At 46.6% G+C, this 15132-nt stretch overlaps 1 protein-coding gene across 1 annotated transcript in view; it reads left to right on the forward strand.

The window, feature by feature from the left end:
• Positions 1-15132, forward strand: part of LOC146183537 (uncharacterized protein C05D11.1-like) — a 111653-nt gene that overhangs the window by 58235 nt on the left and 38286 nt on the right. The window contains exons 15-17 of the mRNA XM_084609132.1: positions 5795-5928; positions 7499-7765; positions 8296-8459. Coding sequence (XP_084465258.1) covers positions 5795-5928; positions 7499-7765; positions 8296-8459 — 565 coding nt within the window. The remainder of the gene's footprint in view (positions 1-5794; positions 5929-7498; positions 7766-8295; positions 8460-15132) is intronic.

A 15132-nucleotide genomic window follows, 5' to 3' on the forward strand; every position in this document is an offset into this window, starting at 1 on the left:
TTAACGATAATCGACGCAGAAACGCAAGGTATCTTTTTTCTTCACCAGTACTACAGGCGAAGCCCAGGGGCTGGTAGACGGCTGCACCACGTCGTCGGTAAGCATTTCCTGCACCTAGCTTCGAATAGCCTCTCGTTCCGTTGACGACACTCAGTATGGGTGTTGGGTCTCTGCGTCAACCATAATGTGGTGTTTGGCTACTGGGGTACGCCCAACTTTCGAAGACGTTGCAAAGCATCCAGCAAATTCCTGAAGGAGGTCTAGGAGTCACCGCCGCTCAACCACCGACAGATTGGGATTAATGTCCACAGTTGATAGAATGTCGGGTGCATTACATCAGGCTGGCGATGGCGGCGCCAGAGTACAGATGTTCCCTGGCTCAATCAAGTCGGCAACATACGCGATGGCCGTTCCTTTCGCAATGTGCTGAAACTCTGTCCCGAAATTTGTAATCCAGAGCTTCGCACAACCGTCCCGCAAGCGAAAAAGTCCTCTTGCAGCGCAGATCCCTTTCTCAAGAAGCAGGCCCACGTTCGTCTCTGCCAGTACGTCTCGGTCGCATGGTGAGTCGCTTTCTACCAAGACCATAATGCTGCACCGTGGCGGGACCGTAATGTCAGCAGCTGTAATATGTAAGGCGGGCGTTGATGAACCGTCGACGCTAGATCTCGCAATGACTTGGCTCGGCGAAAATGTCACTCGTGATTCTTGCAAATTAATTATCGCACCATTAGCCTGTAAGAAGTCCAAGCCGAGTATGACGTCTCGCGAACAGTGGGTAAGAAAACGAAGTCGCAAACATAAATAAATCCGTCAACTGCAACTCTCGCAATGCATCTTTCAGCCGGGGTAATAAGGTGTCCCCCTGCAGTGTGGATCTGAGGCCCAGTCCACTCTCATAACTCTCATAACCCACTGCTCATAACTGAATAGTCCGCCCCCGTATCAACTAAAGCTGTAATGAGAAAATCGTCAATAGAAACCGGTATGTCCGAAACTGCACACTCAGGTTCATCGTTACATACACCGTCTGATAGCCGTTATCTTGTACTAAACTTGATGGAGGATATTCAGCACTTCGCTCGTCAGCGGCCTCACCTCCTAGTTTTCCCGAAGCCTCGGGGAGCGGGGGCTCGTCGAGCGGCTAGTGCGGTATGTAGAGGGCGTGGACTTGGAGAATGATAACGGGATGACGTAATGACGCGGGACCCGTATTGTGGGACGTCTGGAGGGTTCGTATGCGTCGACAGGTACTCCTCGATTTCGGGTGGTCGTTCACCACTCCGAGGACATCGTGCACGCGGATGGAAGCCACAAAGTCCGGCGCGACGGTACGGACAGAACCTTAACATGTGACCGGCCTCACCACAGTGGTAACAAAGGGGCCGATTGTCAGGGGCATGCCAGACGTCAGTCCTCCGAAATTGTGCCTCGGCTAGAAGAGGAAGATGGCGTGGGCTTGGATCAAGAGTAGGGGGGTTCACTCTGGCTCTGGGAGAGTCGTACCCACTATGGTGCTGGTTTGGATGAGGCACAGTGGGATTCCCTCTTGGAGGATCACAGAAGTTATGCTACTGAAACACGGACGCGTACGTTGGCACACTCGGTGACGGTGGCTGCACACCAGACACAGACTGTTCCGGGACGGCTTGCCTCATTTCTTCGCGAACGACCTCCGTGAGTGATGGAAGCCTCGACGACGACGTTAGACCCTGTAGCTGAATGTGTCTCAGCTCTTCTCTGACCACAGATCGAATAAGCTCCCTGAAGGCATCATCAGAACCGTTGAAGCTGGAACCATAGACGACCGGTGACATGGCGGACACGTTACGGTTATAGTGCTGAGCCCTGTGTCGAAGTGTTTGTTCTATCGTGGTGGCCTCCGTTAGAAAATCTGATGCCGTGCCAGGTGGATTGCGCACAAGCCCAGCAAATAGTTCTTGTTTCACCCCGCGCATTAGGTGGCGCACTTTCTTCTCCTCTGACATATTTGGATCGGCACTCCCAAAAAGCCGGATCATGTCCTCGTAGTGCATTTCAATACTCTCATTAGGGGCTTGGATACGAGATTGCAGCGCCGACTCTGCACGCTCTCTTCGGTCGTTGGCGGTGTAGGTCGCCAACAGCTGGCGACGAAAGAGGTACCATGTTGATAGTGTCGTTTCGTGGTTTTAGAACCATGTCCGCACTGAATCTTCGAGACCAAAGTAGACATTATAGAGCTTCCTTTGCTCATCCCAGCCATTGTAATTAGCGACCCGTTCGAATTGGTCCAGCCAGTCTTCAGCGTCCTCATAAAGCTCGCCATGGAAGGACGGTGGCGTTCGAGACTGAAGACGACGAACTGGGGTGAAGACTCTCCGTTAGCCGCAATGTTCGTGTTGGATCTATGCATGTTAGCCACAGGCGTGCAGGAAAGAGGCCTGAACTCTGGCGACTGACCTCGAAGGCGGCGGCTGCAACTGCGATGGACCGGTGTCAAATCCGTCGTGGCTCTCGGCTGCCCTTGAGGTGACTTAGCAAAGACTTAAACATTTAGCAAAAAGGGAAATCGTACCCGGCTGCTCCACCAGAAAATCTAACGAGTACAAGGCAGCGAACACTGAACCGATCAGTTCCACACACTGCACTGTTTGTTTCGTCCTCTTTGTTTTCGGTTCCTCGAGGCACGCGGCAATATATACAGAGTTAGGTGGCTGCCTATGACTGGTAGCTGGATAACGTGGCATCTTCGTGCTGTACACTAATAAGAATGTGTGAGACATCAGAGACAGCAGACCCTTTCGCTGTCACGAACATACCGGTACATTTTCACACTCTTCCTCTCCAGTGTCACCGACGTACCGGTACATTCTCTATCGTGGGTTCAAAACTTTGTGCATGAGCGTGAAGCTGGCAATGCTTGGATTGGCCGCGCCATCTGGCGAATCTTTTTACGAGTTCGTATTTTCACCCCGCGTTGTGTTGGTACGTATATATTGAAGAGTATGGAGCGATCACACCCCCCCCACCACTTTCTTTGCTTGGGGCCGTGGTCGCTCCGCGCGCTACTCTCGTGCGCTAAGCGATCATGCGGCGCGTACGTGCGGTTACAGGTTCAAGGGTTTTTCTGCCATCTGCCACAGGTTTGCAGGTTTTTATTTTTATTCTGTTTGCGAGTCTGCCTCAGCGCATCAAGTTTAAGGGCATGCGCTATTGCCTTTCCAATAGACCAACACATGACTTGATCGCTGCTTTTGCTCTCTCGCCGTGCCCTCGCTTGCAGCTAGCAGCAGCAAACGAGGTTGTTTTAGCCTCTTTCCATCTCTCTCTGTCATCTTGTTTTCACAACGTGCCATTTCTCTGCATTGTACGGGCCACCAAAAGTGTGTGCAGTTACTTTCGGGTGGCTGACAGCTTGGGACCTTTGACTACGGACTGGAGTGATGGCTCTTCTGGTTATGAATACGAGCCGAGCTCGGATTCGGACTCTGAAGAAGTATTGAGCAGTGTTTTTTTTTTTTTTTTTCCTCATGTTATCATCATTTATATCATTTATAGTAAGGCTGATGATGATGTTAACAACACCTGCAGAACACTGAAATATGCATATTCTGTTGGTTATGTTATTTGTATAGCAAACATAATCAAAAATAAATTGCTATGCTCTTTCTCTGAAACCAAGCCGATAACGGGGGTGAGTCACGACAAGAAACACCCTACAGCAAAAGGCTTAAGGGATTGATAGTGAAGTAAGGAGAAAATGCAAGTATGAACCAAAAAGTCAGCCTATCGTCTCATAGCCTTTGTGTCCTAAGAGTAGTGGGTGCTTGTCCGCTACGTGCGCACTAAGCATGGCGGCTGGCAGTTTCACACCACAGCAGTGCTCCAGTGCATACCACCTGTGTACATACGGTTGCATTTCGATAATTTGAACTTGGAAGGGTGCAGACAACCAGAATGAGGGTTGTATGGGCTGCTTTGCAGTGGGCAACAGATGAGTGCATGCTCAGCTTATAATATGAATCCACTTGGCTCTGGAGGCGAGTGATGTATCTGTCCTCTGACGCACACACACATTGATGCCATGTGAGTGCCACATGTGTGTTGCTTCCTTGCCACCACCAAAATATATATCGGTCCCTCAAAGCAGAAGTTGTACAAGAAAAGGCAGAGGAAAAGGGAAGCAGAGTGACAAACGTAGCTCTGTCATGGTGGCTTTAATTGGCCTGTGACAGTCACAGGGGAGAGCATGTGTAGCTTACACTTGGGGCATTGCGAGCAATTGTTGAGATATGTTATATATACCGTATTTACTCATGTAATGCATCCGCTTTTTCATGAAAAATTGACATCAGTTTGACAGGAAGGTTTACAATCTGGCGGGAAAAACTATTTTTTTTCTTCTCCCATCAGTCATCAGTGAAAGCACATGGTCAGCCACAGTCATGGTGCTTAGCATTGTTGGCTTTGATCCAGAAGGCATTTGCTTCTATTGGGTGTCCCAGGGATTTTGTGACAGTGCACGGTGCCCGCTCTAATCACAGCGTGATAAAGCGAGCATACTGAAAACCAGGCTTGTGCAGCCGGACAGGCCAAGAAAGCCAATGCCCTCATTCCTATCAATGGCGCTGGCACTCTGCTGATTCTGACAAATTTGCCGCCCCCCCACCTGCCCCTAGAGCTAATGTCAAAAAATGAACACTGTGATATTATACTGCGCAGCATGTTGGCGCGTTGCCAGGAAATGCGTTGGGGATTACAACAACGCAAAATTGAAGGACACGCATTATGCGAGTGGGCTCATAACATGAGTTAATATGGTACTACGTGTTAGGGGGGGGGTTCACAATGGGCACAAAGAAAGCATCACAACCGCACACCCAGTGCTGTCACTTGATGGGTTTGCTTTCAAACCTCGCTCATCACTCACTTCTGGAGTGAGCTACTGCTCTGTTGTGCTTTCCTGGCCAAGACTGACTGGCTGCACTGCATATTCCAGTTCACCATAATAAACTGGAAGTCTGGGTCAAGTTGGAGTCAACAAGATGCCACTGTATACCCTAACAAGCTGCTCTTATGATCTATTATTGTGTGCAGCTAAAAGGAGGTGCACCAATATAGTTATGTGCAGTTAAACAGGGGTACAACATACAGTAGAATGCCGCTACAACAGATGCCGTTTGAACGAAATTTTCACTTCCCTGAAATATTTCCTGTTCTTTGTCAGTTTCCCATAGGAAGGAATGGAACAAATTTCTCACCACAATGAATCATTTTTTGTGGCCAATTTCCACTTCAACGGAATGCTTGCTAAGGGCGGCTGGATGTAAATAAGCATATTGCCATTAATCTGTGCACTTCCGTAAGTCCGCACTGCTTTGCTTCACTAAAAACTTCTGCTTGAATCCAAATGGCGATGACTATTTGGCTGGCTGCCTTGGGACAAGGTGCATTTTCTTCCAAGCCAGATCAGCAATCAATCCGTTTCTTGTAGCATTCCCGCGTACATGAGACACATTTGGTGTGATCTGCAGTTTTATCAGCGACCACAGCGCTCCTGGCAAAAAGAAAAGCAGTAGCAGCTGACCGTGAAAAATATGTTTTTCATCTGCGTAGTCTAATCTGACAGTGTTTTTCGGGCTTATTTCGAAATTTTTCGCACACCCTGTCAGTTTCATTGTAGCGAGGTTCAACTGTAATTAGAGTGGGAAATTGTACGCTTTTTTTTTTTTTTTTTTGCCATACGTTGGAATTATTGGTTGGCCACTTATCCCAGGTGTATAACCAGTGCCGCGGCTGTTTACTTGTGCAGGGCGCATGAGCCACAATGATGTGATCAACCAGCTGGAGGCTGACACCATACACATTTCCACTGGACTGGGGCTTGAGAGCAGCACAAGGTTCTTCGCAGGCTCACATGCCCAGTGTGCCTGCCTCCGCCTTCTGGTATGCATGCCGCCCATTGTGCTGATGTGATTGCAGCTTATTTACTTATACACGCGTTGCTCTGTGTGCAATTTTTTCTCACCAAGGAAAAGGTGCAGATTGGAAGTACTAGTGTGCACTGCCTATGCAAGCATGTGAGGAGCATTCACTGTCATGGTGTTTGCATTCTCCACTGTGGCCCAAGAGAACAGTTAAGGAACAGTTGTGTAGCTATTGAAATGAGCAGTGTCGTAATTTACATGTATTTTGTATTGTTGAATTATATCAGTAAATATATGAGGGAAGGGCAGCATGTGGTTGACGGCTTACACAAGTAGTATGCAAAGGTAGTATCCTAGCCTTGCACTAAAACAAAACTAATGTTCAACATTTTGGTGAAGAAACAGCACATCTATGACAACCACTAAGGCGGTATGAGTACGCGGAGATTACGCCTGCACCAAATAACTGCAGCAGGTCTAAGGTTCTGCACTTCAGAATTGCCTGGAGGGCATTTGACATTTATTCCTGGTTTGTGAGCAGCACTTGCCAATATTGACTCTTGGGAAGGAAAATCTGTGAGCACTATATCCCACCAGTATTCCCAATGGGGCCATATCTTTGTGGTTATCGATTTGTACGACTAGAAACAGGGCGAAGGAAAGGTGTAGCTCTTAGAGACAAGAAAAAAGCAGCGTAATCGTACGACCATTAAATGTTGAGCGTATTTTAGTCTATCTAAACCTTGTGTTTGTACATAATAGCTATAGTTGCTTTATGTGCCATAAAACCCCATATACCTAACATATTTTAGTTGATGCTAGAGGGATATGCTTGGAAAATTTACTGGGATAGAATGGCTGCAGCTAGAGTTGACGCTACAGTTGGAGGTCATAAGGGGCTACCTTTGTCACCCTGTTAACTGAACTCAAAGGAGGTGAGTGATAATTTCTGAGATTTTGCAAAGGAATCAGCCTTAACTTCTTCAGCAAGAACCATTTGGGCAACACTCATACTGAGAGCTTTATCTGTTTTTTTCTCACCAGAGCAGTTTTTCCAATGAGCTCATCTCAACAGAAGGGTAAGTTGGGCGAGTTGTAGGTTGTTCATAGTGGATTGGTAGGTGCTGTTTAACACCAAAAGGCGCTAGTCTCGTGTTTTCTTCTCTTTGTCTTTGTGTTAAACCGCGCCTATCAATCCACCATGAGCTCATCTCGGCTGCTGAATAGGTGATGACGGTTCGTTGCTGCCACACTCATTTTCCAGCAGCTGCTGTAGTCTGCATAGTATGTTAACCTCTGGAAGCCGACATCATCACAGCCAGTCTTGTCTATTCAGTTTTTAGCCATGCAGCTGGCGTCTTTAACTGCGATATAGGGTGTTTTTAACATGTCCTCTTCACGTTAGTTTTTTTTTTCTGTATGTTACCCACCTTTTATACCCTTAATCCTTGGGCGACATTGAAGTGAAGGGGAGTGAAACAGGTGCACTCGTTTAACAGCATCTTTTCTTTTATGCTTCTCAAAGCATGTCCTATAATTGCAGGTCTTCCACGAGGCATAGATGAATTTTTTCTTCTTGTGCGATGCAGGTGGACGAGGAGAAGTACTTCCATGGCGTGCAGTGGGTGCACGACCTTCTGACAGGCATCGAGTTTGACCCCGACCGCATCCAGGTGGTGGCCAACAAGATGGTCAAGGATGTGGTCAAGAAGAAGCGCTCGGGCATCAAGATCACAGGCACCCTCATCCGCACGGTGGCCTACAAGCCGGAGAGCAACCAAGCAGCCGGCAGCATGCTGCGCCAGCAGACCTTCCTCTACGACCTGCTGCGCCAGCTCAAGGTGGACAACACCAAGGTGGGTGCCATTAAGTGTAGTACAGTGAAGCCTGCCACTTGCCATCGGAGCAGGCACCTCTTAGTACCAGGCTCGTGTATATCCGTTTCATGTCCAGCCATGTTGGCATCTAAAGTAAGAATTTGATATATTTGTTTTGGTAGATCTTGGAAGAGTTTGAGATAGCCATTGATTTATATGTCCATATTTGATATATCAAGAATCAACTGGAGTATTGGCTGTAACGTTCATTAATACCATTCATTTCAATATTTCATCCCCAAACCAGGAAGTGTCGAGAATTTGGTCTGTCCATGTAAAAATCCCGGTTAATCATTTTTGTGTTTGTTGTATGACAACCATGGCTAAATGTAGCGAATGACTTTCATCCCACATAAAATTTGAAAATATACTTAAAAATCTTGAAACAGCTCTATTTGTGTTTCTGTTACTGTAAAAAGAAAAAAGTTGCTGTCCTTCTGATGGCCACTGTGAATTGCTGAGTGCTTAGTTTGTGCAGGTCATTCTGTTGCACTTCTTTCCACTGGCAGGTGGTGAAAAAGCTGGGTGAGGTGAAAGAGTTTCTGACACGACCTGAAAACGTGACTGTGCACCTTGCTGCTAACGTCGAGAAATTGTCATTGATGGGAGATCTGCGTAAGCCCTGGACAGCCTGTCTTTCCCAAGTGCCCAAGGTGTCACTTCCTATCAAAAGGTATGTTACCAGGAGGGTGTCATGGTTTATGCAAAGTAAGCTACCGAAGCTTACAGCAATTAAAAAGAAAATGGGCACGGGCAGTGTTGTTGCAGTGTGCGTGAAGACAGTTGGTCTGCTTGGGTCCTATGGCGCTATTGATGTATCAGCAGCTCATTTAGCGCATTGTCTCGTCTTTACCTCTGGAATTTGTACGAGAAGTGTCCAAAAAGTAATGCCCCCCACCCCCCTCCTCCTTTTTTTTTTTTTTTTTTAATTTACAATTGTTACAGGAGCATATCAGCTGGACTTGTGTTGCTTTTCAATGTAATCTCTGGGAGAATGTATGACTTTGCACTTCTTGTGAACAATGAATGGCATGCATGCCTACTTTTGTACCACTTTTTTCTTTCACAGTGCCAACACTGGTTGGCAGCTTTGTCATAAGGGCAGGGCTACACAAGAAGGGGAAAAAAAAAAGACATGGACACAAGTCTATTGTAAAAGTATGGGGCAGTAGCATCATACTCTTACATGCTTATTGCCTTAACACAGTGCTCCTTAAAGGGCCACTGCAGCACTTTTTCCAGAAATCAGGCTTTCAGCAGAAACCCACAGTTTTTCATGCCACAAACTCGAATATCAGGTTGAAATTAGGCAGAAAAAAGCAGAAAACCTTTTTTCAGCTGAAATACACAGCCCGCTTGACGGGGCTCACTGCGGGGCATGCCGCCGCCTGTGATTTGCCAAGACATTGCGTGGCGACATTTTGAGGGCCGGGGAGGTTTCCGATGCCGCCGTCGTGCTGCGTGTGATCGCAGCTCTCTGCAGCTTTGTGAAAGTCATTATGGCACGCTATTTCCACTCGAATGACCATGGGGTTTTTCACCGCGTGTATTCATACCAGATGCGCCCACAAACGATCAGCATTTTCGTTGTGGGGAGCGTAGGTTTGGCATGAAAACTTGCTGTGGTATAGAGTAAGGCATTTTGAAAAATATGTGTGTCATTATTAGCAGAAACTATATGGCCCTCAGCGAAATCTCAGCGCGCATATACCTGGGAAGGAAAGGCAGTGAACAATGCACTAGCTGACTGCCTTTGTCTCAAGCCTCCTGCCCAGCTTGAAAAGTTGTGAAAAAAGGGCGAAAGGCGTGGTATACCAAATCCTGCTTTGAGTGCCAGGTGTCATACTTTGAGGAAACGAATAATTTTACGGAAAGGGTGAAGCAGTACACAGCTACCACCAGACAAATTAACAGCAAGCGAAGCGCGGTTGCCGAACTCTGCGATGCATGCGAGGCATTGGTGGAGCTATTGTGCTAGAGACCATGTCAAACATGCGCAGAATGCTGCTTGATTTATGGGACATTTAGAAGACGTAGAGAACCTTTCCCTTTTATTCGTACGCTCACAGTATAAGTTTAGTGAATTGACTGCTGATGTATATTGAAAGCCAAGCTGCAGCTCCTCCGCACCCATACCTTCATGAGAAAACCATGTTCTGAAATGTGTCTTCTTACAAGAGCCTCATCGGTTTCAGCTCTAAATCAATTTGCATCCCCAAACAAGACAGGAATATGTAAAATGACAAGGTAGCAACGGGTGCAAAGTCATGAGGCCATATATGAACAACTTCGATGATTGCTTGCTTGGACTCATCAAAGGAAATTTCGCTCAGAAGTACAAGCCGTACCTCCCTTTTCTTCCTTTAATAAACACTGTTCTAGGGCATAGTGACTGGCACAATTCTTTTGTCCGAAGACGTAGAAGGAACCACATCATGGTTCAGCCATTACTTTTTGACAAAGCCCTAAGAAATTGCATTAGGACCAAACTGCACGTAGTCACAGTCACGAAAATGCTTCGAGTAGAATGTTTCCTTTTGTCGGCTTGAATTTATCTCTCTTCTCTACAGCATCGCATTGTGCTGCGAGCTTTTGACATTGGGAGAAACGATGGAAGACGACATCATCGTGCCCACAGCTGTTCATGCATATGAACACATGTAGAGCTGTGTTGTATTGGGCACATAACACTAAGTTGACACGTTTTGCATATACGCAACACACGCAAGACTAACAGTGCACGCCGAAAGCTCCCTTGGGTGACTCTGAATTCCTCTGGCTCCTCAAATTGAAGTCACAGCGGATGGAGAAGCGAGATTTCTTTCTCTGCTTTCCTCCTCTGTAGCAGTTGTGCGGGGCGTAGATTTGAATTGCATGCTTTCATTCGGCACTTGCGCAGGTTTTTAATGCATCACCGAAAAAAACTTCACAGACGTGATCAACAAATAATCCATTTCAAAAATCTAGAGTACAGTAAAAGCTCGTCAATTCGAACTTCACGGGACCGGGAAAAAAGTTCAAATTATCCGATGTTCGAATTATCGAATGGCCTCGGAAAAAACTGACAAGAACCATTTGTATTACTGTAAATGTACTGTATTTAGTCACGTACGAACCCGCTCGCATAATGAACCCACCCAGCCCCGATTTGTGCCAATGAATCCCCCCCCCCCCAAAAAAAAAAAAAAAATATAAAGGCGTCAGACGTTAGCGCGTCCTTCGTTTGGCGCCGTGGCGGTCCACAACATATTTCTTGGCAGTGGGCCAAGATGCTGCGCAGCGATAACAGCGTGTTTATCTTTTGACTTTAGTTCCAGCAGGGTGGGGGGAAGCGAACTTGGCAAAGTGCCAGCGCTTGTCCGGTTGTGTAAGCCTCCTTTTCAGTACATTCGCTTTATCATGCTATGAGCGACTGGGGCGGGCGCGATAGCAGCAGCAAGCGGCTTTTGAAGCAGCGTTATAATCGCAACTGACTTGCGTACTTCCGTTGACAACAGATGGTTGGAAGGACGGATGGCTTTCGAAAAAAAAAAAAAAGAAAAGTTTAACCCGTAGTGCCCGTCTGAGATCATAGCCTTTCATGGGCGTTGGCTGGCACCGCGCCAACAGTACTTATCTCTATTTCCAAATTAAGAGGGTTGGAATTAACGAGTATTTAGTTCCGAGCTACGTTGCGCAGAAGAGAGCAGGCAGCCGCCGCCGTCGCGCCCATGCACTGACCTTGCCGCGGCCGCCGTCCCCTCCCTCCAACGCCGCCGCCCGCCGCGCCGGTCATGGCGTCATTTAAGTTTTACCCACTTTTCCTTGGTTTTACTTAGTTCCATCTTCTGTCCCCGTTTTGGACCTGCGTAGCCTTTAACTATGCCTTCCGATCGCGGAAGTGTTTCTTTATTATTTTTTTTTTGCCGCGTGATGTGCGCCAAGCCGCCCAGACGCGGCGGTGCGTAGTTCGAATTATCCGTAGTGGAACCGACTCGCGTTCGAATTAATGGGCTTTTTTATACACAGATCTCTATGGAGCTTGGCCGGACCAAGTAGTCTAGTTCGAATTATCCGAAAATTCGAATTATCGAGGTTCGAATTAACGAGCTTTCACTGTATTAGCACGTTTGAAAATCGCCACAGTGTCCCTTTAAGGGGGGACATGGGTTTTAGAGCTATTGTTGTTTTTCTTTGGCAAATTGTAATAAAAATTCACAACCTTACTGCATTTTTTTTTTTGCTGATTTCAAATATGCAAACCTTTTTCCTGTAGCCCAATTAGTTTGCAAGGTAATTACTAATTAACTTTCATTGTTTAAGGCATAAATACTGAAATAATGGGTTGTTAAAACTTAAAATTAAGGCATAGTTAGGTAGCCAGAAGAGCAAAGAATGAAATGTTGGGAGCAGTTTCCCAATATATTAATTAGCACTCATTTTGCAGCCTTATTAATTTCAGTATAAAGTGGGTGTACCAAGTGGGAATAAACTCATCAAAATAATTTTAGCTTTCAAAAAGAAAAAATCTGCTTCCAACATTTTTCACTTAACATACATTCAGCTTCCCATTGCAAAAAGAATTTCAGCTCTATGTGCTTTGTGGGCAGAGATATTGGGGCCGCAAAACTGCAAGTGGCCGACAATGCATGTTTTGAGAAAAGAGCAAAAGTAGAAACGGGATTATTTAATTTACTGGTGCAATGCATACATTTACAATTTAAAATGACTAGAAACCTTCAGGGATGTAGTCTCTTTGTTTTGCAACGTCCAAATGTCGCCTCTTTCATTTTGATTTGCAGTTGCAGCACGTTCAGTTGCACTTTTTCGGCTGCGCGAGTTGCATGCAGGCAGCGACCTTTTTTTTTTTTTTTTTTATTGCGTTATTGCAAGGAAAAAAATGTCATTTGGAACTGTTTGCTGCTTCCCAGTGTTCTGCATTGCACGGGAAGCAAGCGCATTCACTCACGATCACCTTTTTCAACGCGAATACTGCCGCTGTGTGTTTTACACTTCGCCAGACTCTGCAAATTGTTTACATGTGATGATCGTGAACTCTGGCTCGCCAAGCGGACTGTCTGCCGCGCTGCCGCCATCATCATGAAAACAATCGGACTACCGTTTCATTGCTGGAGTTGCCACGAGTTAGAGCTTTTTCTGTTTTGAGCTTATCTTTCTACCCATCTGCGGCCTGCAATATCACTGTGGGTACGACCGCTGGCAGTAGTAGTAGTCTCCCGTGCTGGGGAACACGCTAGGCCTACTTCAGGCTCGTACGCTCGATCGTTCGGTGCGCGACTTTCTTCAGCCTGAACACACACAGCCCAGGCAGGGCATCACTTGAGATGATTATATTCAACACTTTTTTTTCTCTTTTTTTCCAAACTCTTGCCGTGAATGCACCTCGCGGTTCTGAACCAAACATGACTGGCCGCCGGCATCACATCTTCGCAGTCTCCCCGTGGCTCAGGCGCGCCAAACAGACGCCGCCAGCCAGCTCCACCAATGTGGTGACGCCCTGCCATCACATGCATCCCAAAAGCCAATGGGATTACGAATGCCATGTTTCCTTTTTTGCTATTTTTTATCCGACCAATGGGCAGATGGAAACAGCAGAGGGGCAATATGAAGACGAAAGGCGGTTCTTTCAAATGAGACCAAGATGGCTCCGGTGCCGAGCACGAAGTGGGAGCTACGCCTCGCGGAAAATGGTTGTTTCGGTGGCCGTTTTCGGGCCAAATTCGGGCAACATCGATTATATAAATTGGCACTGTGACTAAAATACTGATCCTAGAGATGAAAACTTAGGTAGATAATGAGCTACTGATTTCGAAAATCACATTTTCTAAAATGTGATTTTTTTTCGCGATTTTTTGGTCAGAGAGACCTGTGTCCCCCATTAACTCATTTGGAGGAACGTGCCTCTGGGTGTAGGGGGTAGTATGTCTGACACTTGATTGAAGGGTCAGAGGTTCATTTCAAACACTTGACCTCCTATTTCTTTCTTTTAAGTGGCGTGCCTACGTGTGACATCATGACGTGACCCATCTTGATCTGTCAGGATCATACAGTCGTGCCCGAAGCTGCTTTTCCTACCGAGCTGGCCCTCTGCCGTTATAGTGTTAACAGCTTTTGCAGAGAAGGCATGCGTACCCTTGTCCACCAGTGATAACTGTACAAATTAGATGAGATCACATTAAATATCTTAATTTCACGAGATATGTGGCTACAATAGCTATGAATTCCATAAATTTTGAATTGCCAGTTTTGGAGTAAATAAGGGACATTACTTATCGGACACCCCTCATATAACATGGCGACTACTGTTGTCAATAGCTGCGTTCGATTCAGCTATGGTTCTCTGCACAGCGGGAACCAGTTCAGGTGCGCTGCACCAAAGCGCACAACTCGCAGTATTTCCTGCATCACCGTCTGCGATTGATTTTGGTGCAGTCGTGGTGCCGCTCTGGTGCAAAGAATCGTGGCACCCTCCGAGGAGGAGGTGCAGAAAAGTGGTGCACATATTTACGGCGCTAGCAGACGGAGCGTGCTGCCGATGAGATGCTTGTAAACATCGATGGTTCACTTAGGGACATTTTTTTCCCGTCGTTGACCGATCCAGCGTCATTCTCCGTGAAAATGGCGAGTTCCTCTAAGGTCTCTTTCGTTTTTGAGAATTCCAAAAAAAAAAAAAAGACAAAATATGGCTCGTGAAACCACACTATTTTGCTTCCAGAAATCTGTTAGCTTTTTTTTACTTTGATTTCACCGCCAGCAGCGTCGTCACGCGTGTCTCGCACTGTGATAACAGATCCATGGCAAAGTCATCATCATGTGTGCCAAGGAATTGTCGGATTCATCACCTATCAGTTGGTCGCTGAGGCAGTTTTATCCTGGACGCAGTCATCATCATCGGACGGTTCTTCTACTGAACGGACACTTTTTATAATGTCCTCATCATTTAGTTCCTTGCGGACAACCACCTCCCCATAAACGCCAAGGAAATCTTCCAGCTGTATGTCAGTAGTGATGCTCCTGGTCTCTTGAAGTGAACTCCATGCCGTATCAATCGCTGGGGTCGGTAACGGTAGTATGCTGTCTTCTGGAGCTGTGGTGATGCTGGTTGCCACGCCAAGAAAATAAGCCTGGAAGGTTGCGAAAGTAAGCCGCTCTTCTCTCTATTCCGACGTTTCTTCAGCACAACATTTTCTTCTCTTGACATTGTGTCGCTCCATACTATTCATAGACTCTTCACCAACATCTTCAGCATTAAGAGCGTCCATGAAACTTGTCTCCGAAGTTTCACTTGGCTGTTCGGTATCAAGCGATCTTGACCGGCGTGCTCTTCTGTTTCTTCGGCACGGCGC

This window comes from Amblyomma maculatum, chromosome 7, assembly GCF_055883805.1.
Source record: "Amblyomma maculatum isolate TAMU_Amacu chromosome 7, ASM5588380v1, whole genome shotgun sequence".
Taxonomy (NCBI): domain Eukaryota; kingdom Metazoa; phylum Arthropoda; class Arachnida; order Ixodida; family Ixodidae; genus Amblyomma; species Amblyomma maculatum.